Source organism: Excalfactoria chinensis, chromosome 12 (assembly GCF_039878825.1).
Source record: "Excalfactoria chinensis isolate bCotChi1 chromosome 12, bCotChi1.hap2, whole genome shotgun sequence".
In the NCBI taxonomy this organism is placed as follows: Eukaryota; Metazoa; Chordata; class Aves; order Galliformes; family Phasianidae; genus Excalfactoria; species Excalfactoria chinensis.
In genome coordinates this window covers 15727791-15750527 of record NC_092836.1, presented here as the reverse complement: position 1 = coordinate 15750527, position 22737 = coordinate 15727791, and the positions used below count along the sequence as shown (strand labels likewise).

The 22737-nt window shown below is 53.3% G+C and overlaps 4 protein-coding genes across 5 annotated transcripts; 2 read left to right on the top strand and 2 right to left on the bottom strand.

The window, feature by feature from the left end:
- Positions 1-506: 506 nt before the first annotated feature.
- On the bottom strand, positions 507-3358 carry LOC140257907 (PHD finger protein 7-like). The gene is made up of 9 exons (XM_072347626.1): positions 3295-3358; positions 3063-3154; positions 2873-2971; positions 2502-2626; positions 2152-2314; positions 1955-2061; positions 1690-1800; positions 1420-1538; positions 507-1255 (listed from the first exon to the last, which is right to left on the bottom strand). Exons 1-9 carry the CDS (start codon positions 3356-3358, stop codon positions 507-509), a joined length of 1629 nt encoding a protein of 542 aa, XP_072203727.1.
- Positions 3359-3862: 504 nt separating this feature from the next.
- LOC140257905 (PHD finger protein 7-like) lies at positions 3863-6714 on the top strand. The gene is made up of 9 exons (XM_072347625.1): positions 3863-3926; positions 4067-4158; positions 4250-4348; positions 4595-4719; positions 4907-5069; positions 5160-5266; positions 5421-5531; positions 5683-5801; positions 5966-6714. The coding sequence occupies exons 1-9, from the start codon at positions 3863-3865 to the stop codon at positions 6712-6714; spliced, it is 1629 nt and encodes a 542-aa protein (XP_072203726.1).
- A 2963-nt stretch (positions 6715-9677) lies between these two features.
- Positions 9678-19761, bottom strand: ATRIP (ATR interacting protein). Its single transcript, XM_072347190.1, has 13 exons — positions 19329-19761; positions 19149-19234; positions 18200-18370; positions 17544-17659; positions 17060-17223; positions 15990-16085; positions 15072-15237; positions 13637-14356; positions 12803-12945; positions 12378-12469; positions 11691-11774; positions 11202-11451; positions 9678-10349 (listed from the first exon to the last, which is right to left on the bottom strand). Exons 1-13 carry the CDS (start codon positions 19624-19626, stop codon positions 10288-10290), a joined length of 2448 nt encoding a protein of 815 aa, XP_072203291.1. The 5' UTR covers positions 19627-19761; the 3' UTR covers positions 9678-10287.
- Positions 19762-20588: 827 nt separating this feature from the next.
- Positions 20589-21846, top strand: LOC140257788 (protein BTG1-like). Of its 2 annotated transcripts, XM_072347397.1 has the most exons (3): positions 20589-20803; positions 20881-21250; positions 21347-21846. In XM_072347397.1, exons 1-2 carry the CDS (start codon positions 20686-20688, stop codon positions 21222-21224), a joined length of 462 nt encoding a protein of 153 aa, XP_072203498.1. In that variant the 5' UTR covers positions 20589-20685; the 3' UTR covers positions 21225-21250; positions 21347-21846. The 2 variants fall into 2 exon arrangements, with proteins under 2 accessions (XP_072203498.1, XP_072203497.1); XM_072347396.1 differs by having other exon boundaries at positions 20881-21846.
- Positions 21847-22737: the final 891 nt, after the last annotated feature.

Genomic DNA, 22737 nt, shown 5'->3' with positions numbered 1-22737 from the left:
CAGCCCCGGGGCTGCCCACATGTCCCAAACACAGCGATGGCCCCCAGATGTCAGAAACACCCCCAGAACCCAGGGCTGCGTCCGGCACCGGGCCCCTCACTGTGCGCTGGCTGCAAGAGCCGCCTCCCCCCTGCAGCCCCTCCATCTCCAGCTGCAGCACCATTCCCTCATGGCCAAGGGCATCTAGACGTGGTGCCTGTCACACCCACACCAGCCCGGAGTGACCTTGGTGCTGCTGCACACCGAGGGGCAGGAAGACCCCAACGAGGTGCGTGCAGCAGAGGGGGGTCCCAGACACCCCATAAAAGCAGAGTCCCCAGTAACCAGATCTGTGTGCAGGACGACGACCACAGCGATGCCTGGAAAGGCAGAGAAGAACCAAAGTGACAGTGGCATAAGGGAATGAAGTTTTATTGAGATGGGTTTGGATGACATTGGATAGGATTAGGGATGGGGTTTAGGGTTAGAGGTTGGGACGGAGCTGGTAGATGGCTGCTCCCACGGCTTCAGCAGGGCCGGCCGGTGATGTGCTGGGCCCGGCGTGGTACCCGGGAGTAGCTCCGCCCCTGGGCTGGCCCTCGCCGCCTGGACCGGCTGGTGCGGCGTCTTCGGGGCTGGCTGTCGGTGTCCGCAGCCCGGCGATGGAGAGGCGAGCGGCTTCGGGTGCGGGCCCGCCTCGGATGTCCGGATGGGCTTCTATGGGCCGTTGGGGAAGCCCTGGAGGACCCCGGTGCTGCCGGTGTTCTGGAGCTGCGGGTGCAGCTCTGAGCACCTGGGGTTGCTGTCGGCCGGCTCCCTCGGTGTCTCTGGGGCCGGCTCGGAGATGCTGGGGCCCGGCGCCGCAACGGAGAGCGGCTTCTTGTCCGGGCCCGCTGTCCCTGCCTGCACCTCAGGTTGTAAACAAGTGCAGGGCAGCGCCTCGAGGACCGAGATGTCCCCTGGCTCATAGAGTCTGTGCTGCTCTCGGCCATCACAGCAGCACTGTGGGTTCTCCCACGTCGTCCCTGGGACTCATTCAAGATGTTTTCATCTCGGAGCTGACGTGCAGGGATTCTCCTGTGGTCTGTGCTGCTCTGGATGGACGTGCTGCTCTGGATGCTGCTCTCAGGCACACAGGAACCGTGATCTGGCCCCGATGGTGCCTGGATGGAGCTGCTGGAGCTGCTGCTCTCTGGTGGCACACAGCTCTGGGATGGCTGCAGTCCCTGCTGGCTGGTGGTGCTGAGGCCAGCAAGACCTGAGCTGGTGCTGGAGGCTGTAAGGGGAGGCAGGAAGGTGAGCAGGATGGAATTCCAGCCATGGGGTGGAACTGGCTCCCGTTTGTCCCGGGCTGGAGGGATTTGAGCAAGGCCGCTCTGAGCAGCCGCTGCCAGGCCTCGCCTGGCCCAGCCCAGCAGCACGCGGCTGTTTGCCTCTTACCGGTGCCCTCTCCAGCACAGGCGTTGCACTCCCATCTGGTTGTGCTGATACTCAGGTGGGAACAGAGGCGGTGTGTGCCTCGTGCAGCACAGGAGCTGCAGAGGAGCAGCTCCCAAGGCCTGTGGAAAGCAACGGGTTGTGGCCGTGAGCACAAAGTGCCCTGAGCCAGGGAGTGCCCGGCACAGCTCTGGTGCTCAGTCTGTGCTCCCCCAGCCTGTGGTGAGGCTGCGATGCCACGCAGAGCCCCAGAGGGCAGCTGAGCTCACTCACCCCTCTCCTGACCGCAGTCTGCCCTGGGGGTAAAGGCACTCGCTGGCCATGCAGCGTCGGTGCCATACTGCCACTCCGGAATAGGCGGTGTTTTCCCACCGTATTTGCATTCTCCTAGAGAAGGGAGGGAATGTGATGAGCACTCACTGGCCCAGGACTCAAACTAACCCTCAAATCCATCCATCCCCAGCCACCTTCTCCCTGGTTCCAGCTTCTCACTGACACATAGGCCCACGGTAATGGCTGCCAAGGGCCAGACACCAACCTGTCTGGGATTCGGATCCCCAGAGTCAGCATTTCCTGCAGGAACGTCTGCGTGTCTCTGCAGTTGGGGCAGTGGAAGAGGCGAATCCCAGAGCTCAGGGCCATTCTCTGCAGCAGAAACACAAGCAGTGTGGGTGTGAGCCGGGCCTGGTGCTGCTGAGCGCCTGCGGTGCCGCAGGTCGAGGGGAGGGCTCCTACCTGGACGCAGGCCCGGTGCAACCAGGCGTGCTGGCAGGCTGGGCACACCATGGTGCCGTACGACCTGCTCTCATCTACGGGCTCCAGGCAGATGATGCAGGTGGTGTCCGGCTCCGGTGCCGCCTGCACTGCCTGCTGCGGGCGGTGCTCCCAGCAGAAGGCCCTGGGGGAAGATGGAAGGGATGGGCGAGGTGAGAAGGGCTGCGAGGAGGGCAGAGGAACGGGAAGGAGCCCCAGGCCTTGGCTCTGGCTCTGTCAGGCTGCTGGGAGGTTCACAGCGCGTTCCTCGCTGCTGTGGCTGGTGCTGACAGCAGGGTTGGAGGCCACAGGCCACACCTGGCAGCTCTTACCTGAACTCCCCAAAGTACTGGGTGACACACTGGCCTTCATAGGCACAGGGGAGGTGGAAGGTCCGCTCACAGTCCGGGTCTGCGCAGGTGATGGTGGCCCCCGAACTGCCGCAGACGAAGCAGAGCTGGAAAGAGCAGAGCAGCCCCCATCAGCTGCAGGCTCAGGGCCTACGCAGCGGGCCCCGCACCTCTGGGCAGGGCGCAGGATGCGGGCAGGGCTGGGTGGCACTCTGCAGAGCTGCCTGGTGAACAGGGCTGGTCTGCAAGAGCAGGAATGTCTCCTGGAGCTGGGAGGAGGGGCTGGGATTGCTTTCTTGGGACCAGGCTAAGCTCTCCTGGCACCAAGCTCCCTGTTCCGCTCCAGTGCTCACCTTCTGCTCCGCCTCCCTCACTGTGCGCGTCAGGTCTTCAAAACGAAAACGTGCCTCGTTGTTCTCTTGCACGTTTTGACAAAGACCGCTGGCAAATCGCTGTACAGGAGGAAAGAGCACGGTCTAGTTAGGGCAGAAAGGAGGGAATCACTGGTGGGAGGAAGGTGGCAGGAGCCACCAGGGAACTCACCGCACAAAACTCGTGGTAAGAGAATCTGCGAAAGCTCTGTTTGTTCCCAAGGATGCCCGAGTCCTCATCCTCTAGGCCACAGAGCACGCATGCTGGAGAGGAGAGAGTAACAGCCGTGAGCGCCTTGCGGGACCAGGTGCCCCCTGGGCTGTCCCAGGGGCTGCTCTGTGCCGGCTGTGCCAGCTGAGGGGCAGGGCCGCAGGCCGCGCATGCAGGGATACTTGGCTCTCACCTGGCTCTTCCGAGCCGACAGCCTCCTGTACGGAGCGAAACCAAGAGCAGAGAGTCTGTCCCATCGCTGATGGTCCTCGTCCTCTGCGTGCAAACCTATGGGAGAAGAGGGACGAGGCTGAGTTGGCAGCTCAGGCCCCCGAGCGCTGGGGAACCGGCCTCCCTCCCTGGGCAGCCTCAGGCAGCCCCTTCCTCCCTGCTCACCTCACCAAGTCGCACTGAGCTCGGACTGAGCCCCGCAGCCTCAGCTCTGTTCCGCAGCCCGCGCGTCACAATGGCCGTTCCATTTGATGTCATTCTTGGGTGCCCTCAGCCCTGTGAGGTGTGATGGCGTCACAGAGGGTGGCAGGGAACGGCCATTGTGACGCGCGGGCTGCGAAGTAGACCTGAGGCTGCGGGGCTCAGTCCGAGCTCAGTGCGACTTGGTGAGGTGAGCAGGGAGGAAGGGGCTGCCTGAGGCTGCCCAGGGAGGGAGGCCGGTTCCCCAGCGCTCGGGGGCCTGAGCTGCCAACTCAACCTCATCCCTCTTCTCCCATAGGTTTGCACGCAGAGGACGAGGACCATCAGCGATGGGACAGACTCTCTGCTCTTGGTTTCGCTCCATACAGGAGGCTGTCGGCTCGGAAGAGCCAGGTGAGAGCCAAGTATCCCTGCATGCGCGGCCTGCGGCCCTGCCCCTCAGCTGGCACAGCCGGCACAGAGCAGCCCCTGGGACAGCCCAGGGGGCACCTGGCCCCGCAAGGCGCTCACGGCTGTTACTCTCTCCTCTCCAGCATGCGTGCTCTGTGGCCTAGAGGATGAGGACTCGGGCATCCTTGGGAACAAACAGAGCTTTCGCAGATTCTCTTACCACGAGTTTTGTGCGGTGAGTTCCCTGGTGGCTCCTGCCACCTTCCTCCCACCAGTGATTCCCTCCTTTCTGCCCTAACTAGACCGTGCTCTTTCCTCCTGTACAGCGATTTGCCAGCGGTCTTTGTCAAAACGTGCAAGAGAACAACGAGGCACGTTTTCGTTTTGAAGACCTGACGCGCACAGTGAGGGAGGCGGAGCAGAAGGTGAGCACTGGAGCGGAACAGGGAGCTTGGTGCCAGGAGAGCTTAGCCTGGTCCCAAGAAAGCAATCCCAGCCCCTCCTCCCAGCTCCAGGAGACATTCCTGCTCTTGCAGACCAGCCCTGTTCACCAGGCAGCTCTGCAGAGTGCCACCCAGCCCTGCCCGCATCCTGCGCCCTGCCCAGAGGTGCGGGGCCCGCTGCGTAGGCCCTGAGCCTGCAGCTGATGGGGGCTGCTCTGCTCTTTCCAGCTCTGCTTCGTCTGCGGCAGTTCGGGGGCCACCATCACCTGCGCAGACCCGGACTGTGAGCGGACCTTCCACCTCCCCTGTGCCTATGAAGGCCAGTGTGTCACCCAGTACTTTGGGGAGTTCAGGTAAGAGCTGCCAGGTGTGGCCTGTGGCCTCCAACCCTGCTGTCAGCACCAGCCACAGCAGCGAGGAACGCGCTGTGAACCTCCCAGCAGCCTGACAGAGCCAGAGCCAAGGCCTGGGGCTCCTTCCCGTTCCTCTGCCCTCCTCGCAGCCCTTCTCACCTCGCCCATCCCTTCCATCTTCCCCCAGGGCCTTCTGCTGGGAGCACCGCCCGCAGCAGGCAGTGCAGGCGGCACCGGAGCCGGACACCACCTGCATCATCTGCCTGGAGCCCGTAGATGAGAGCAGGTCGTACGGCACCATGGTGTGCCCAGCCTGCCAGCACGCCTGGTTGCACCGGGCCTGCGTCCAGGTAGGAGCCCTCCCCTCGACCTGCGGCACCGCAGGCGCTCAGCAGCACCAGGCCCGGCTCACACCCACACTGCTTGTGTTTCTGCTGCAGAGAATGGCCCTGAGCTCTGGGATTCGCCTCTTCCACTGCCCCAACTGCAGAGACACGCAGACGTTCCTGCAGGAAATGCTGACTCTGGGGATCCGAATCCCAGACAGGTTGGTGTCTGGCCCTTGGCAGCCATTACCGTGGGCCTATGTGTCAGTGAGAAGCTGGAACCAGGGAGAAGGTGGCTGGGGATGGATGGATTTGAGGGTTAGTTTGAGTCCTGGGCCAGTGAGTGCTCATCACATTCCCTCCCTTCTCTAGGAGAATGCAAATACGGTGGGAAAACACCGCCTATTCCGGAGTGGCAGTATGGCACCGACGCTGCATGGCCAGCGAGTGCCTTTACCCCCAGGGCAGACTGCGGTCAGGAGAGGGGTGAGTGAGCTCAGCTGCCCTCTGGGGCTCTGCGTGGCATCGCAGCCTCACCACAGGCTGGGGGAGCACAGACTGAGCACCAGAGCTGTGCCGGGCACTCCCTGGCTCAGGGCACTTTGTGCTCACGGCCACAACCCGTTGCTTTCCACAGGCCTTGGGAGCTGCTCCTCTGCAGCTCCTGTGCTGCACGAGGCACACACCGCCTCTGTTCCCACCTGAGCGACAGCACAACCAGCTGGGAGTGCAACGCCTGTGCTGGAGAGGGCACCGGTAAGAGGCAAACAGCTGCGTGCTGCTGGGCTGGGCCAGGCCAGGCCTGGCAGCGGCTGCTCAGAGCGGCCTTGCTCAAATCCCTCCAGCCCGGGACAAACGGGAGCCAGTTCCACCCCATGGCTGGAATTCCATCCTGCTCACCTTCCTGCCTCCCCTTACAGCCTCCAGCACCAGCTCAGGTCTTGCTGGCCTCAGCACCACCAGCCAGCAGGGACTGCAGCCATCCCAGAGCTGTGTGCCACCAGAGAGCAGCAGCTCCAGCTCCTCCATCCAGGCACCATCGGGGCCAGATCACGGTTCCTGTGTGCCTGAGAGCAGCATCCAGAGCAGCACGTCCATCCAGAGCAGCACGGACCGCAGGAGAATCCCTGCACGTCAGCGCCGGGATCAAAACATCATTAGTGAGTCCCAGGGACGACGTGGGAGAACCCACAGTGCTGCTGTGATGGCCGAGAGCAGCACAGACTCTATGAGCCAGGGGACATCTCGGTCCTCGAGGCGCTGCCCTGCACTTGTTTACAACCTGAGGTGCAGGCAGGGACAGCGGGCCCGGACAAGAAGCCGCTCTCCGTTGCGGCGCCGGGCCCCAGCATCTCCGAGCCGGCCCCAGAGACACCGAGGGAGCCGGCCGACAGCAACCCCAGGTGCTCAGAGCTGCACCCGCAGCTCCCGAACACCGGCAGCACCGGGGTCCTCCAGGGCTTCCCCAACGGCCCATAGAAGCCCATCCGGACATCCGAGGCGGGCCCGCACCCGAAGCCGCTCGCCTCTCCATCGCCGGGCTGCGGACACCGACAGCCAGCCCCGAAGACGCCGCACCAGCCGGTCCAGGCGGCGAGGGCCAGCCCAGGGGCGGAGCTACTCCCGGGTACCACGTCGGGCCCAGCACATCACCGGCCGGCCCTGCTGAAGCCGGGGGAGCAGCCATCTACCAGCTCCGTCCCAACCTCTAACCCTAAACCCCATCCCTAATCCTATCCAATGTCATCCAAACCCATCTCAATAAAACTTCATTCCCTTATGCCACTGTCACTTTGGTTCTTCTCTGCCTTTCCAGGCATCGCTGTGGTCGTCGTCCTGCACACAGATCTGGTTACTGGGGACTCTGCTTTTATGGGGTGTCTGGGACCCCCCTCTGCTGCACGCACCTCGTTGGGGTCTTCCTGCCCCTCGGTGTGCAGCAGCACCAAGGTCACTCCGGGCTGGTGTGGGTGTGACAGGCACCACGTCTAGATGCCCTTGGCCATGAGGGAATGGTGCTGCAGCTGGAGATGGAGGGGCTGCAGGGGGGAGGCGGCTCTTGCAGCCAGCGCACAGTGAGGGGCCCGGTGCCGGACGCAGCCCTGCTGGAACCCGGCGTGTTGGTGCTGCCGAAGGCACCGGGCGGCACATCCACCCTCCTGGCCCCACCTGAACGCTACGGGGCCTGTGGCTCCAGCAGTGTCCCAGTCGAGCGTTTACGTCTTGCCGTGATGTTCTCCAGGCTCTGCCTGTGGGCTGTTGCCCGCTGATAGTTGTACCACTCATTGCAATAAACCACTCACAGAATCACAGCATCTCTCTGGTTGGCAAAGACCTCTACGATCACCGAGTCCCACCGACCACCCCCCAGCTGCCCACGTCCCTCAGGGCCACATCCCCACGTTCTGGAGCACCTCCATGGGCGCTGACTCCCCCAGCTCCCCGGGCAGCTGTGCCGGTGCCCGACCGCTCTTTCAGCACAGATGTTCTTCCTGACATCCAACGGGGACCTCCCCTGCTGCAACGTGAGGCTGTTCCCTCTGGTCCCATCGCTGTTCGCTGGGAGAAGAGGCCGACCCCCACCTGGCTACAGCCTCCTTTCAGGGAACTGTAGAGAGCAATGAGGTCTCCCTTGAGCCTCCTCTAGGTTTTTTAATTAGTGAGAGGTTGCAGTTTGGGGCAGACGCTGCACGCAGTGCTTTGTTTGCCATCCTCACATATCAAAGCTTGCTTTCTCACAAATGCGTTTTGAGTCCTGTCAAGATGCAAACCAGATGTTGTTTGTCTCATCCATCCCTGAAAGGAGAACTGCTACGCTGTGATTTCTTCAGGGAGCGGCTGATGAGAGCAATCCGAGTTGCGTTACTCTGAGGTTGAGATCCCTTAACTCCCAACAGCTCATTTTAACATAAGCGCTTTAAGTCCATCCTACCTCTGCACACTCAAATTCTATTTGTAGAAATGAGGTGCTGAGAAGAGCAGAGAGCAATTATAAACCAACTGCGCTCCAGGGTGGTGGGATGATCACATCTCAGTGGGACAGCTCTGTTTGCATTTCCCAGTGTGCTGAGTGCCGGACACTGCATCTCACAGACAGGCTTCCTCAGGCACCCAGCAACCCCTGCCTGGCGAAGCTCTGTCCCTGTGCTGCACTGCAGGAGGAGGAAGCAAATCAGCTTTGGCCAGAGGGAGGCGTTGGATTGTTATTCCTGCACAGCTGTTTCTGGGAAAGTCCTCTTCAAAAGCAAAGGTCCTGCCAAGAGCATGTTCAGCATGCAGAGCAGGGCTCCCTGCCCAGGCACACCAGGGCACGCCATGGCCTTTTTGGGTTAAGACTGGAGGACTGGATGCTTCCCAGCTTTCCAAGGGCCCACCTCCCACTGCAGCACTGCTGCTCTCCATTCCTGTCCTTGGAGCCTGGTCTGTCCTGGATGCTGCAGGAGGCGGTGTGTGTCTGGTGCTGCACAGCCTGCGTGCTCCCCTCACCACAGGGGCTGCATGGGTGAGGAAAGCTTTGCCTGGATCTTTTCTAAAGCTCAGTCTCTGCTCCACGTCTTGTAAGATTTGGGCAGGGCCGACTTCTTGGTGCCAAAGAAATTCTGGGCCACATCCAGCCCTACCCAGAGAGTACCTGAGGGAAAGGAAGGTGAATGGAACTGGGACCAGAGTTCCATTGCAGTGCTTGGAGTCACGCCCTCACTCCAGCTCTCCTGCCACCACTCCTCCAGCCCGTCAGGGGCACTGAGTTGTGTGGTGCTCTGTGGCTTGTTCTGGCCCCACAGTCCTCATATGCTTCCCACATCCTGAAGAGGAAAGCATAGGAGAAAGTATAGTGCTAGCTTCATCTGCTAGTTACACAGCAGATAAAAACAGGAATTTATAGACTGCACTATTGCTTCATCACCTTAATACTAAGGTACATTCTTAGATTAGAGCTAACAGTGTTCTTTCTGCCCTACTTGCAGCGTATCTTGCTAAGAGTCCCTCTTCCCTTGCTGAAGGCATCGATGCCATCACAATTTACCCAGCTCTAATACAAAGCCTGTTAACTGCAAAGTCTAGGAATACAAAGCAGTAATTTCCTTCACATCCACTAAAAAAGTGACACACATTTCCCTTCTCGTAAGGAAGCACGTACTACATAAAAACAAAGTGACCGAGAGCTGGGATTGAAGTTTTTCAGTCTACCAGCTATGTATTTGATTTCTCACTTCCCTATTAACGCTATATAAGGTCACTGTTGGTCTAAAGAAGGGTAAGTTCCTCCTTTTGGTGTGCCCCATAGCTGCACCACAAACCGACGGGCTTCTTTTAGTAGCACTTAAACACTTCTGGATTTAGGGTCTAAGCAGCCCACTGTGACAGCTGGTAACACACTGAAAGGACACAGCAACAGTAACTCCTCCAATTATTTGTGCCACATCCTAGAAATCAGCTGCTCATTCAGTTCTACTGCAGCACAGACCTGGATACCACAGCTCAGAAAACAAGTCATTCTGCAGAGATTTAAACCTCTTTTGCTCAGTAAGACGTTCCCTCCGCACACAGCACCCGCTTCTTCTCTAAGTTCCAGCAGCTCTGGGTGCAGCGTCTTAGCAGTGCTGCTAAACTGAAATAAGGAGTGAACCCAGCTGATGAGCCCAGGCCCTTTATGAATGTTTCGCTCAGTACGGAACTGCCGACAGTTAAATTATTCCTGCCGTTATTTCTTAAAAAGTCACAGTAAACAGTTTACTAATATCAACATAGAAGTTACGGATCTCGAGCACGAAAGCGATACAGCTACAAAAGAAACAACAAATATTGTCACAAGACTTGCATAGGAACTCAGTGACCCCAAACGTCTCAGGACATTCAGCATCATAAATTCAGCACAAATGCAGCTGTAGTCACAGTAAAGGGGGAACGCACAGTAAGGTCTCCATTCCATTCACAGCAGCTTCATGAAGGTTGATGCTCATAAACAGAACCATTCTTAAGTTCATCCTTTCAGTGGTTTTGCACAGCAAAACAGTACGTGGCAGTATCATTTTTTCTCCCTCACATCACCATTTCCTGGTTTTCGGCTACATTAGGACAGCACTTAGGTAGAATAATTGCAACAGAGAATTGTGTTTTAGTTGTGCTGCATTGGAGCAACCTTTTGAGTTATCACTATGGAGAAGTGCTGATTTAGATCAGATAAACTCCGGCAGTGATTACAATGAGTGAAGTATGGGCAGAGATCCCTGCCACACGTTGGCTAACTGGAGTCCTGATCTTCTGCTTCTGGCTCAGGAGGATACAATTCATCCAGAATCAGCTCTGCAACAACAACAAACAACAATCACATTTCAGAGATGGTTTTTGTACTTGGTAGAATTAGTAGCTGGGATCTGATTTACTTTAAAACACGCTGCCTGCAGTTATGCTACAGCAAATGCAAAAAGCAAGGAGAAAGCTATCTCTGACACTGCGCTACACAATAGGTTGCATAGTGGGCACCAGGAGGCGTCAAGGTACAGGCAGAAGAAGCAAAAGCACCAGATAAGCTCTGTAGGAAACAGACACAGAAAGTGTGCAAAGCAAAGGGAAAACTCTGATGTTACATGAGCTAAAGGGGCCTTCGGAATAGTGGAAGACGTGGACGGACAGAAGAAGGAAGATGAAGATTTTAGGGGAAAGTGCAATGTTAGTGGGAAACTTGGAATGTTACACGTGGCAACATACAGCACAGATTGTTGTTCTTCAAGGAGCTGGGGCACAGGATTTAGTTTGAACAGACAGTAGGGATGTATTTCTATGGAAAGAAGAGAGAAAACTAGTGGTTCTGTGTAATGAAGTTTGAGAAATGCTACGACTGTGGAGTAACTTCTTAGGTCAAATCAACAAAACATCCATGGTTGGTACACAGTAGTTGTTAGGATTAGTTATTAGGACTATTAACTATTAGTTATTAGGAACAGGCTGCTTAGGGACCGTGGGGATGTGACACTGAGGGACGTGGACAGCAGTGGTGGTAGGAGGATGGCTGGACTTAAATCACCCCAAAGGTCTTTTCCAACCTTAATGACCCTACAGTTAAATGAGAATGGGACAGAAGTGGTATTTTATTTATACAATAGGGAGGAACAAAACCAAAACCACAACACAACGCTGCAACGTGACTCGATTTACCTTCACAAGGGCTCAGTTTTTTGGTTTTTCTGAGGATGGCTCTTATGCCGGGCATAGCTTGGTCATACTGATGGAGCACTTCCAAACAGTGCTCATGAAACAGTTTGTCTTTCTGAGATAGGCTGTGTAAGAGTAAAACAGCGTCCCTTAAGAACTGAATGACTTGCTCCTTATGTGCACACAAGCTGCTCTCAGGTCTTCTAATCTTCGTCCACTGTCTGTGCAACATTATTATTAGTGCCTTAACAACCTGCCAGGGGAAAAAAAAAGAGACTGAGTACCAAACTAAAATCACAACAGCGGGAAATGCATCGCATTACGAACTGCATTAGTCACTCTTTTCAGATATCAGATGCTAGAAAGCAAAAGCAAGCTTTACAGAAGGCAGACTTTGAAGTACAGGAGCTGATGGGTTAGAGGCTACTCCAGCATTGTTAGGGGTACCTTTAGACTTTCATCAGAAGAAATTCAGTAGCTACAGCGACGTACCTCCAGATTACACTGGCAATGTGCAGCAGGGGGCAAAACTGTTGGGCTGGAGCACCGCACACACCGGGTCAGGAGCCTGACTGCCTGTAACAAAGACATGCAGATGCATTACAATGAGCACCAGGCTTCTGCAGAACTATCAAACTATTAAGCTGCAAATAAAGGGAAGTCAAAGACATTTCATCACTCGTTTCTAAGTTTTGTGTCTTTACTTAAGATTGATCTTTTTTATCCCACCAAAACTAGTGAGTGTAGTTTTTGCTGTAAAACTCAACTGCCTGCCAGCACTTCACTAAAGGCAGAGAGTAGAAACCTTCAGTTGCTACCTTTCATGTGCAGTAACTCAAAAGATACAGCTCTGAATGACAGGATTAAAATAGTACACAGGTCTTGCTTTCCACCAGCCTAAAAGCAAAACAACATTTGCAGTCTTGGAATTCATTTGCGGCCATTCTAGGAGCCTTTGTGCTTTTTCAGTGACTTCACTCTGACTCCTACGACTGGTGTTATCTTGAAGAATAGTTACTGATTCAATTTCAAACAGTGATTCATAGAAACCAATGTAATTCCATACTGAAAGCTCTAACTTCCAGTTTCTGTTACAGCAGAACTTTGTGGATGCTTCAGGCACTGCCCTGCTCCTCCCACACCTTTAACAGGATAAACAGTGGGACCTGAGAGCGTTACCTCTTGCTCCAGCTGCAGCCAACACACCTCAGAGGCCGATTTATCCGGTCTAGATGTGATGTATGTGTACAGTGCAAGAAGAAGGCAGGTATCTGGAAAAGAGTGAACTCGGTTCTTTTCACATCTAGCCAATTGATGGCGATATTTTTTCATCTTTCAACTCTCCAAAACTCCTTTTTTCCTCATCAGCTTTTAATACATCAGATATTTGTGTGGAAAGTAAAAACCATAAGCACTGAGCGTACACAGATCACACCAGAGGAAGTGCTCTTCAAACAGCAATGAAACTCAGCACAAGGACAAGCTTACAGGCATTGCAGCAGGCTGGCTGTGGGGGTTAAGGCTTTGGAGCAAGGCCTGTTTGTATGACTTTTAGTCGGGCTAACGCTCAACTGATAACAGTTCTGTGTGAAGCAATTTTGTACCTGAATGGGAACAAAGCTGAGAAAGCAGCAGGTGGTGTTGAGCAAGTATAGACAGCAGCTTCACAGTCAGAAGAACGGCGTGCAGAGGGATCCCCGGGCACAGGCAGCGGAGCAGCACCTGGTGGCTCAGGAGGTGCTGAAAACTTCCAAAGAGAAATCCCAGTTAGAAATGGGAAGAGACTGAAAGTAATTCACTGCTCCATAACACACACCTTTTCAAGCCATTCAAAACACGAGCTCCACTTACACACCAGAAATAAAGTATGCTGAACAATACACACTGTTATGTTTTGCAGGCAGCCCGCACAGTTCATACATTGGTCCCATGCATTAGATTGCTAGTGAGCAAAGATCACACTTTCAGGAGTGGCATTTCATCCACAAGAATAAACAAACGCTATATTTCATGTACTCATAAATAGAATATGAGAATTATAAGCATTATAACATAGAGTAGAAATAGAATAAATAAGTACACCAGGAAGCCTCGTGCTTTCATTCCTTATGCAGCTCCCAGCAATTCAAATAAATAAAACCAATCAACCACGTGACTGAAGAAACTTTCTCACTTCAAAATGACAGCCATGCAAGGAGCCAGCAGCATCTGCTTCATGTAAGTGCATGATAAGCAGATCTTACTGGGTAATTATCACATTCATTAGCAGCCAAGGCAGCAGTAAGATCCTTCAGTGCATCCCAAAGGTGAGCTGAGAAACGTGACATTCTCCCTTAGGTATCACACCTTCTACTGCCACCTGCACAAATTATTTTAAACAGTGAAAACTGCTACACAACAAAGAGCCTGAAGTCACTGTAAAGCTGTTACTGACTTACTTTATTAGCAAGTCCATCGTTGAGTTTTCAGCAAGTTTAACCAGAACTTTCAGGCTTTGCTGCAGGATCCTGCCCGTCTGGGAGCCCACTGTGGCAGAAAAAGCTAAAACCTGGAGCAGCTTTTTGAACAAAGAATGTTGTGCTTGAACATCACTAGCAGCATCTTGTGGAGCATCAGGCAGCTCTCCTTGTGTCCTGTCATCTTCTTTATTATCACATGGTCCTTTTTTGTCCGCCTTGGAAATCTGTTCTTCTCCAACAGCAGAACTTTTTTCCACCTCGTTAGACAGCAATACGTGGACAACGTCCCAGCTATAAAATGCCAAATAATAAAGAATACCAAGTGACAGAACTGTTGTTTCTTCAAGAGACAACCTGAAGTCCTCCTTCCTCGATACCTTACTTGTGCTGCTTCTGGAAGAAACAACCGAGTGGTTTCCACAAGAAGCATTTCCTGACTTGTCTGCCGATTGCACCGCTTGACAGTATGCACCGATGTGGTGTTCCACCAAGGGCAAGAGATGCACAGCTCCTCGGATCTTGCAGCGTTTCAAATACAAGACCTCACTCCCGCTTCCTGCTGGGCTCCCTTCATATGGCTCTTCATCCATAGCGATTAAGTTCAGTCCTGTTAGTGCAAGTTTCTGAGCTTCCTGCAGGGACACAAGAGGAGCAACTTCTTCCTGGGCTGTCCTGGCGCCAGGCATCTGCGTGGACTGCCTACCCAAAGAAAGGGAGGAAAATACTTCAGTGAAAGAAAAGGGAGAGAATAGAGTTGAAAGTGTAGTTATTCATATTCGGAATCAAATATTAGTAAGGCCAGGGATGCCTATTCTCAAGGTGCATCTGCAGAGGCTGAATGCAGGTACGCTGCTTGCACAACATGGAAGGGCAGTGAGCTGCGAGCTGTGCTATAAGCACCACAAAGCACTGGAACTACTAACAATGCATCAGAAAAGCAAAGGTATTTCTTGAGTTAAAGTCTAACTCTTTAAAGAGAGAAACGCGGTTTAATTTTAAATGTAGTTAAATTAAGTTTTTAATGCATTTATCTCCTGTAATAATAACCAAGAAATATAGTGACAGCAAGCATTGTTGGTTACAGTCTTATTAAGTAGTAAAGCAGGCTGAGCACATAAGACTGCACCAAAAACCTTTATTAGAAGTTCCCCTAAGCCAACAGGTGCAGGAAAATAGTTCTAGGTTACCATGGTGTGCACCCTCCCATAAAATACAGTGTATAACCTGGGTTCCATGAGCAACTAATTCCTCTCTAATCTATCCTACTGAATTCAGCAACTGTTAGTCAGCCTACAAGCCTAAGGAAATGTTAAATACAAAGTAGGGGACTCTCTGCAAAACAGCCATCAAACAAATAACAAAGATCCGATGAACAGATGGGATCGCATCAGATGCATTTCAACACAGTCCTTACGTCTCCACAAGGTCGGGCTGCAGCACAGCTCCTGGCAGAGCCTCAGCGTTGCTGCTGAGGAGATGGCAAAGTCCCAGCAGGGACCCGGAGACAAGGGGCTGCTTCAGCAGTGCGCTCAGTAAGGCAGAACCTGGAGAGATTGTCTTTGGAGCAGCTTTTCCATCCCCTGCAACGACAGCAAAGTAGTTCAAAAGATTCACCTCACCAATAGTGCTCTCAACCTCAAAAATCCTTTTTTCCCATCATCAATTTTCCTTTTTCTTACGAGACAGAATATAGGAAGAAAATAATGTCTGAAATGCATCGCTTTGTAAAACCTCATAGAACACAATTTAAATGTGAATTGAGGTATATTTAGAGAGATTTCAACTACTGTCCCTCTATAAGCAAAACATCTCAATCCAAGTGATTATTACAACGCAGTCATCCTGGTGCCTTGACCTCCACGTTCCAGTCTGGACATTAAAATCATGTGATGCAATTCTGAACTGGAAATAAAAGTGTTCAACACTTTAAGTGCTGATGTGCCCTTTTCACTTTCGGAAACAATAAATGTACATTTTCCCTGCTCTCCTCACAACAGACAGCGCTGTATCTTAATACAGCCGAGCCTGGTAGAAAGATGCCTCTCGATCTACATCCTGGTCCATACCCTTCTGGAAAACAAAATCCAGTCAAACAATGTTCTTCTTAAACAGAGTAACAATATCCCAATGCTGCAGGGATACACAATCATGGAATCTGAAATGTTTCAGTGCAAAAACCAAAGCTTAGAGTAACCATCTCCCCAGCCACAAACCCACGTGGTGATACTTCACATAGTGCTCCTCAGCATGACAGCACTTACTAATGGCATCTGAATTGCTCCTCACCTAGTTCTTTACGCTTATTATTTCTGTATTACCAGAAATACGTTACCTTGAATGTTTCGTTGGCGTACAGAATTGCAGGAACCATTTTTTCCCATTGCTTCTTGCTTCATGGGTAAGAACTCAGGATGGGGCACCTTACTGTCTAAAATAAACAGAAAATAGATTTCAAATACGAGAAATAATTGCTTATACATCTGCACCTGTCATCTACGCAGCTTCAATTAGCTATAGCTGTTGTGCAGTACGAACACAGATGCAGCGATAAACACCACTGAGTTGAAGAAGTAACTACAGGAACTCTTCTAATGCTGCTGTTACACACAGCCCAGACCGTTTCTGCTTGAATACTGCAGCTGACAGAGACATCTCAGATGTTCCATCATAGAATCATAGACCAGTTTGGGTTGGAAGGGACCTTTAAGATCATCTAGTTCCAACCCTCTGCTATAGGCAGGGACACCTCCCAATTTCTTCCATTCTTTCCCACTGGCAAAGTGCCACTGTCTCAACACCGTAATTGGCTGCTATAACAAGCAGTTTTTGTTTCATATTGCAGTAATCTTCAAGTAAATGTATACACACGTTTCCTAAACTTTACTCAATGAATTTGAAGATACATTTGTATGAGATTTACCGTTCAACACAGAAAGGAGGAAATGAGTGAAGCCCTGCAGCTGCTCGCTTTAACATGGCTGAACATGCACCATTTCAAATGAAACACCAAAAACAGAGAACGGTTACCAAAACCCAAACCTCAGGAGTATAAAAAACCCATGAGCTGACCGATAGACCTATTCAAGAAATAAGCAAATTATTTCCTGTTCCTTCTTGAGTGAGAAACACAGCTTAACAGTTTGGATCCTGCAGCTCATCTCAGAATAAATGCAAGCTTCTCACAGAAGCCAGCAGACACCTCCACCCCGCTCCCCTGGCATTCACCTCACTGCAAAGCTGAGGTGGAGCTGTATGGAATGTAAGCAATGTCATACCCAAAGAACCACCCTTGTTCCTGCCCTGACCTTACTGGAACTGCTGGGTCACACAGAGCCAAAATCTGAACCTAAGGCAGAATATTCACAAGCAGCTAAAAACACTGCAATCCGTGTACATGTTTACCTTCCTTGCTGGAAACTGTCTGTGCAAACCAGTTTCCTGAAGAAGAAGAAGAGGGTCTGGCAGCAGTTTCAGCACTGAAAGACTCTTTGGTAGGAAAAGACCTTTTTCCAGGCTGCGGAGGACAACCTTCTGATTTCATCTGGATTGCAACATTCTTTTTAGGGCTACGAAATAAAACCGAAAACAACAAGATACCAACAAATATCCCTCCAGCTCCAATGAACCGATATCTTTTTTGGGAGCATTCTATTAAATAACACAGATCTATTGAATAGCTTTCTTGGTACTGATGATTAAGAGGTACTTCACTCTACGCCCTCTGCACTTCTGTCCCAGAAGGATCTGTTTAAGTCAACAGAATAGTTTTAGTTGTATTTTCTCAAGGAAACAGACCTAAGAGTTACACAGAGAAAGGAAAGGTCTGTCCTAATTCAAACGTGCATAAAGAGGAACACAGGTTATTTTCCAAAGCCCCCATACACACCTTTGTGGCACAACCGTCTGAGTGACGTGCTTATTTCTTTCACAGTTCTGAAGTCGCGTTCTTAATTCATTCATTTCTGCATCTTTGAACTGCAACTCCGACTGCAGTGACAGTAACTGCAAGAATTAAGGAGATCGTTTTACTGTTACAGAATCTGCGAGTGCTGCTCCAACTGCAAAGCAAAGTTCTGTATGATTTCAGGGTTGCAGGCTACTTACTGTGATCTCTGCACAAGTTCTCCATTTTTTATGCTAATCCAATTAATACTATCATAGAACCGAGTGCCCGGGGTCAGGCAAGAAGCAATGACTTGGCAAGAGAGACCAAGTGCCACAAGAGCATGAGCACAGCGAGGCCATTAACAGCACAAAAGCAGCCACTGTCCTCTTCAGGGCCCTGGCAAAGATGACTGCAACAGGAACAGCAATCTGATCAGAGTTACACAGTTCTGTCTCATCTTCCACTTTACAATACATTCCAATTGCAAGGTTCTAGGGATCGCTAAAGTAAACAAGCAAACAAAAACCTGCCATCATAGCTTCGCTCTTGTTGTGGCAGGAAGAGCCCATTCACGTTCTTGTAAGGGCTTTCTTCTGCATAGCAAAATAAAAGCACGCTCTGAAGCTTCTTTCTGCATGTCTGACTGAGCTACAAACCTTTTTGGAGAACTCTCTCTCTTTTTCACTGAGGGCCTGAGATTGCTGCTGCTCCAACAGCACGAACGACCTCTTCTGCTCCTCCATCTCATGCTCCATCTGCTGCATGGAGTCACGCAGAACTTTGATTTCTCCGTTTTTAGTAAGAATTTCATCCTGCATTTCTTTCAGCTGCAAAGAGATGAATTGCATTAAGCAGCGCATTCAGCCTAAAGTATCTGTATCGCTCTCTACATGGTCAAAGATGGAGTGTGTCGCTACAGCTCAGTTTAGATATCCTGCAGCGTGGCTTCTATTTCTTTTTCTGATTAAATCAGGCTCTGTGACATTCTCTAATAGAATTACAGTGTTTTGGTGTCTGTGGGCTTTTCCGCACTGCTGCCATCCCTTTCTTTCAGGGAGATGGTTTCCAATGACAGGAGGGGAGGTTTAGAACGGACATAAAGGAGTTATTACAGTGATGGTGGTGAGGCCCAGAGAGGTGGTGGAGCCCCATCCCTGCAGACACCCAGCTGAGGCTGGGGGGCTCTGAGCACCGATAGAATCATAGATAGATATGATTATATTATATATTATATGATTATAGGTATGATAGATAGAGCTGTGGATGTCCCTGTGCACTGCAGGGGGTTGGACCAGACGGCCTTTAAGGTTCTATGACAGTGTGGTCTAAGTGGTGCCTTTCCACTCATTAAACCATCCCCTTAAATGCACTTTTTTCAAGCCATAAGGTGACTCAGGGCTGCTCCGGCCACCGCAGGGGACAGAGGGGAGCGGGTCTGACAGGAGAAAGCCGACAGCTCCGCATTCCTTATGGGAGATGCCCCAAGCAGCGCTCCCTTATCGCGCCCCGGAGCCGTTTCCAGTAAGACTCTTTCCCAGCGCCGCGCTCCGAGTGACGGCCGGATTCCTCCCGCCGAGCTGCACGGCGGAGCGGTTCGGCGCTGACCTTCCGCCGGGTGTCCTCGTGCTGTGCCTGCAGCACCTGCAGCTGGAACGCCGCTCGCAGCCGAGCGCTGCCCGCACCGCCGCCCGCTGCGGGAAGAGAACGGGGAGAGAGCTGCGGTTGGCGGCGCCGCTCTCCTGGCTATCGCGATAGTCGCGCCGCTCCCCCCAGCCCGGCGCTGACCTCCGTGCTCCGCGTTGCCGCCCCACGCGCTCGGCGGGTCCCGTCCGGCGACATCCTGAGACAGCGCCTGCGAAGCGATCGTGTCGATCTCCTCCAGATCGTCCGCCGTGAACTCATCGTTGTCCCCGAAAGGATCTGCTGCCGCCGCCGCTCCGATCCCCGCCGGCCCCTTGGGGCGTTTGCTGGGCGGCAGGCCGTTCCCCAGCGCGGCGGCCGGACCGGGACCCCGCGGCCAGCCCGGCCCGCACAGCGCGGGACCGCTCCGCTTCCGCGGCCCGAGCGGCGGCTGCGCGGACATTGCCGAGAGCCGCCCGGCCCCGCCACGCTCCGCGGCCCCGTCGGCCGGAAGCCCGCGCGCCGAACCGCGGCCAATCGGCGGCGAGCGGCTCCTCCTCCCCGGCCAATGGGCGGCCGCGCCTAAGGCGGCCCCCGAGGGTCAACACCGGCGCCTGCGCGACTCCGCCGGCTGCAAGCGCCGCCGCCATTGGTCGCTGCGTCACGCGCTGTGAGCAGCTCGCTGATTGGACGGGCCGGAGAGAGAGCGGAGGCCGAGGGCGGTGGGAGCGCTCCTGTCGGCTGGGGGAGCAGTGACGTCACGCTGACGTAGATGACGTCATTCTGCGCCGTGGCCCGCTGGGACGAGCTGCGGCGTGTGTCCTGTGCGAGAATGCGAGAATGTCCGAGTACGGAAGGACTGAGTCGTTCCTGCCGCTCGGTCCAGTCTCTCAGCTCTCATCTATCGTAACGGAGCACTGAACACAGGAAGCACAGCCAGGCAGCCCCGCTGCAGCCTCTGAGCCCGCCGAAGGGATTGTTTCTGGCTCCCAGTACAGCCGCAGCGGTTGCCGGCTGGCTGCTCTGCACAGGAACAGCACACGTAGCTTCGCTCGCTCGTTTTCTAACGCCGAGTCACTGAAACGCAAACTGCGCGTTGTGAGCGGCAGGAAAAGGAAGCGTGGGAAAAGGCGGTGAAGCACCAATCTGCGCCTCGCGGTGTGTCACAGTCCCTCGGTCAGTTACACAGTGGCTGCAGCTCCCGTTTACCGGCCGCACCGTCCCGTGCTGCAGCTCCTCCAACGCGGCCGCTCCGCGCTGCTCCCCAGCAAAACAAACACGGCCCGTCCCCGCCGCCGCCCAATGGCCGCGCGCGGCTTCCCGTAAGCCCCGCCCCTCGCCCGCCGCGGCCAATGGGAATCCGGTTCGGCCGTCGCAGGGGGGACGCGGGGCGGGACGCGTCATTGTGACGTGTTGCTGCGCGACGCCGCCATTGGCCGGAGCGGCGGGCCGGGCGGAGCGGTGCGGAGGCGCTATCGGCGGGGCCGGGGCCGGTACAGCGACGAGCGGCAGCCGAGCGGCCATGAGAACCGAGATCTCTACGGCCGCGGCGTTCGTCACCCGCCTCCTGCGGGCCGCGGGCGGTATCGGTGACGAGCAGCTGCGGTGCTTCCGGGAGTGCCTGCAGGAGGCGCTGCGCGGTGAGCGGGGGCCCGGCCCGGTCGGTGTCGGCAGCGCAGCGGCGGGCGCTAACGCTGCTCTTTGTTCCCTCCCTTAGAACACTACAGGCACCACTGGTTCCCCACGGCGCCCACCAAAGGCTCCGGGTATCGGTGCATTAGGATCAACCACCAGATAGACCCGCTGATAGGCAAAGCGGCGGCGATGATCGGACTGAGCCACGAGAGACTCTTCCAGCTCTTGCCCAACGAATTGACTCTGTGGGTCGACCCTTTCGAGGTGTCGTATCGGATAGGAGAGGACGGCTCTATCTGCGTCCTCTATGAGAACCCGCAGCCCGGGGCCAAGGCGAGTAAACCCCTGGAGAGCAGCTGTAAGAAGTGGAGAACTGGCCGGTCCAGCCCGTCCGAGAGTTACAACATGATGACTGTTTCTAGTTAGAAGCTGCTGTTCCTTGTACAGCTATTGTACGTATCCCAGTTCTGTGATAAACTCCATTGTAACTGAGGTCTTGATTGGTGTGTTTTTTAATGAGTAGTAATGGCTCACCCTGTACCATCCAGGTTCTAATCGTACTGCCAATCCGGTGTGGCCAAGGGCTGACGCGTGAAGCGGTTCTCTGGACCATGTACTGTAAATGCACTGTACAGACGGCTGATTGTTTTACACATTTCTATTTTCTGAGGCGATTCTGGTATTTGTAATAAAAAGCGACGCTGTAGCAATTCGTGGTGGATTTCAGTCAAGATTAACACTTTGTTTTGAAAACAAAAACAACAGGAAACCAAACTCCATTGGCAAGCAATAACACAAAGGGGATTAAGACGGAAGCAAGGAGCTGCACATCAATCTCCACCGACTTGTCTGCACAGACTTTTCTCAGGGTCATTCAAGTTTGGCTGCAGGGCACAGATCACAGAAGTATTTTTTACCTTTTTCAAAGCACGTGTTCATCTGGGAGCCGGGTTTCATCACGGCCCGATGTTCTGACAGAAGGGGGTGGGGGATTTGTCTATCTGCTTTCTAGTTAGCGAAGTAGAATAATAAAGACTTGCTCAAAGTGCTTTGGACTTGTTTTTCATTCTTGTCTGGTCTCTGTTTTGTGATTTCTCTCCTTTTCCTTTTGCTCTCAAAGCTTCCCATGGCTCTTACTAGTCATTGCAGATACCGCACCTTTAGCAGGGTGAAGCTCTGCATATTGAAGCTCTGCATATTCACCCTTATTTGAGCTCGCTTGGTACCGGTAAAGCTTGCTTAGCCCTGCGCCTCAGCAAGGCTGTGTGGTTTGCTGTGTGTGCTGGGTGAAACTGAATGGAAGCAGCAGTATTCGTTCAACACTCGATCTGCTGCAGAAGTATTCTTTAATTCACTGACTTTGTGTTTAGAACTGTGGCTTAGACCCACGTAGGGAGTTGGAGCGAAAGGCTGGGTGTCATTTACCCGTCCCTGGTTTACTGGGAGGTAAGGAACTGCCATTCCTGGTGGCAGCACTTACAACAACAAAAGCGTGTTTCTGGTTTGTGTGATGACTTGATAGTCCAGTGAAGGATCCCATTCTACAGCTGAGCCGTGGTTTGTAAGGTAGCAGTGGCAGACTGCACTTCTGGCAGCCTGCTGTCTGAGCAGAGCTGGTACTTGATGAAAGGGAGCTTTGTCTCATGTTCATCTGTCAGCAAAAAACAACTTGTGCTATGTCAATAACGTGGTAAAGCATACAGTGAGGGGGCAAGTCTGGGCAGACTGGGAAGGGTAGAATGCCAGCTTGCATAAAGAGGTTTTCTCTTTGCATTAGTGAAAGCTGTGGCTTATTGGCTGCTGTTTGCCTCAATTGCTGCTTGCCATGTTGCTTTGGAGGCAGGCTTGGCTTGTAGGCTCCGTTTAATCTGAACAAAATGCATAGCACCATGTTCTTACTAAGTAAAACTTCATGAGGATCAATTTTGTTCCTAGCCTG

What these genes read in the sequence shown, in the direction of transcription:
- LOC140257907 (XM_072347626.1), bottom strand. Translation starts at nt 3,358, where the DNA reads ATGGGACAGACTCTCTGCTCTTGGTTTCGCTCCGTACAGGAGGCTGTC. An exon ending in TGAGGGAGGCGGAGCAGAAG is followed by an intron (nt 2,627 to 2,872) that starts GTGAGCACTGGA and finishes TGCTCTTTCCAG; the next exon opens with CTCTGCTTCGTCTGCGGCAG. An exon ending in TGCACCGGGCCTGCGTCCAG is followed by an intron (nt 2,062 to 2,151) that starts GTAGGAGCCCTC and finishes TTTCTGCTGCAG; the next exon opens with AGAATGGCCCTGAGCTCTGG.
- LOC140257905 (XM_072347625.1), top strand. Translation starts at nt 3,863, where the DNA reads ATGGGACAGACTCTCTGCTCTTGGTTTCGCTCCATACAGGAGGCTGTC. An exon ending in TGAGGGAGGCGGAGCAGAAG is followed by an intron (nt 4,349 to 4,594) that starts GTGAGCACTGGA and finishes TGCTCTTTCCAG; the next exon opens with CTCTGCTTCGTCTGCGGCAG. An exon ending in TGCACCGGGCCTGCGTCCAG is followed by an intron (nt 5,070 to 5,159) that starts GTAGGAGCCCTC and finishes TTTCTGCTGCAG; the next exon opens with AGAATGGCCCTGAGCTCTGG.
- ATRIP (XM_072347190.1), bottom strand. Translation starts at nt 19,626, where the DNA reads ATGTCCGCGCAGCCGCCGCTCGGGCCGCGGAAGCGGAGCGGTCCCGCG. An exon ending in CAGACGGTTGTGCCACAAAG is followed by an intron (nt 17,224 to 17,543) that starts GTGTGTATGGGG and finishes TTTATTTCGTAG; the next exon opens with CCCTAAAAAGAATGTTGCAA. An exon ending in CAGCCCGACCTTGTGGAGAC is followed by an intron (nt 14,357 to 15,071) that starts GTAAGGACTGTG and finishes TTCTTTGGGTAG; the next exon opens with GCAGTCCACGCAGATGCCTG.
- LOC140257788 (XM_072347397.1), top strand. Translation starts at nt 20,686, where the DNA reads ATGAGAACCGAGATCTCTACGGCCGCGGCGTTCGTCACCCGCCTCCTG. An exon ending in CCTGCAGGAGGCGCTGCGCG is followed by an intron (nt 20,804 to 20,880) that starts GTGAGCGGGGGC and finishes TCCCTCCCTTAG; the next exon opens with AACACTACAGGCACCACTGG.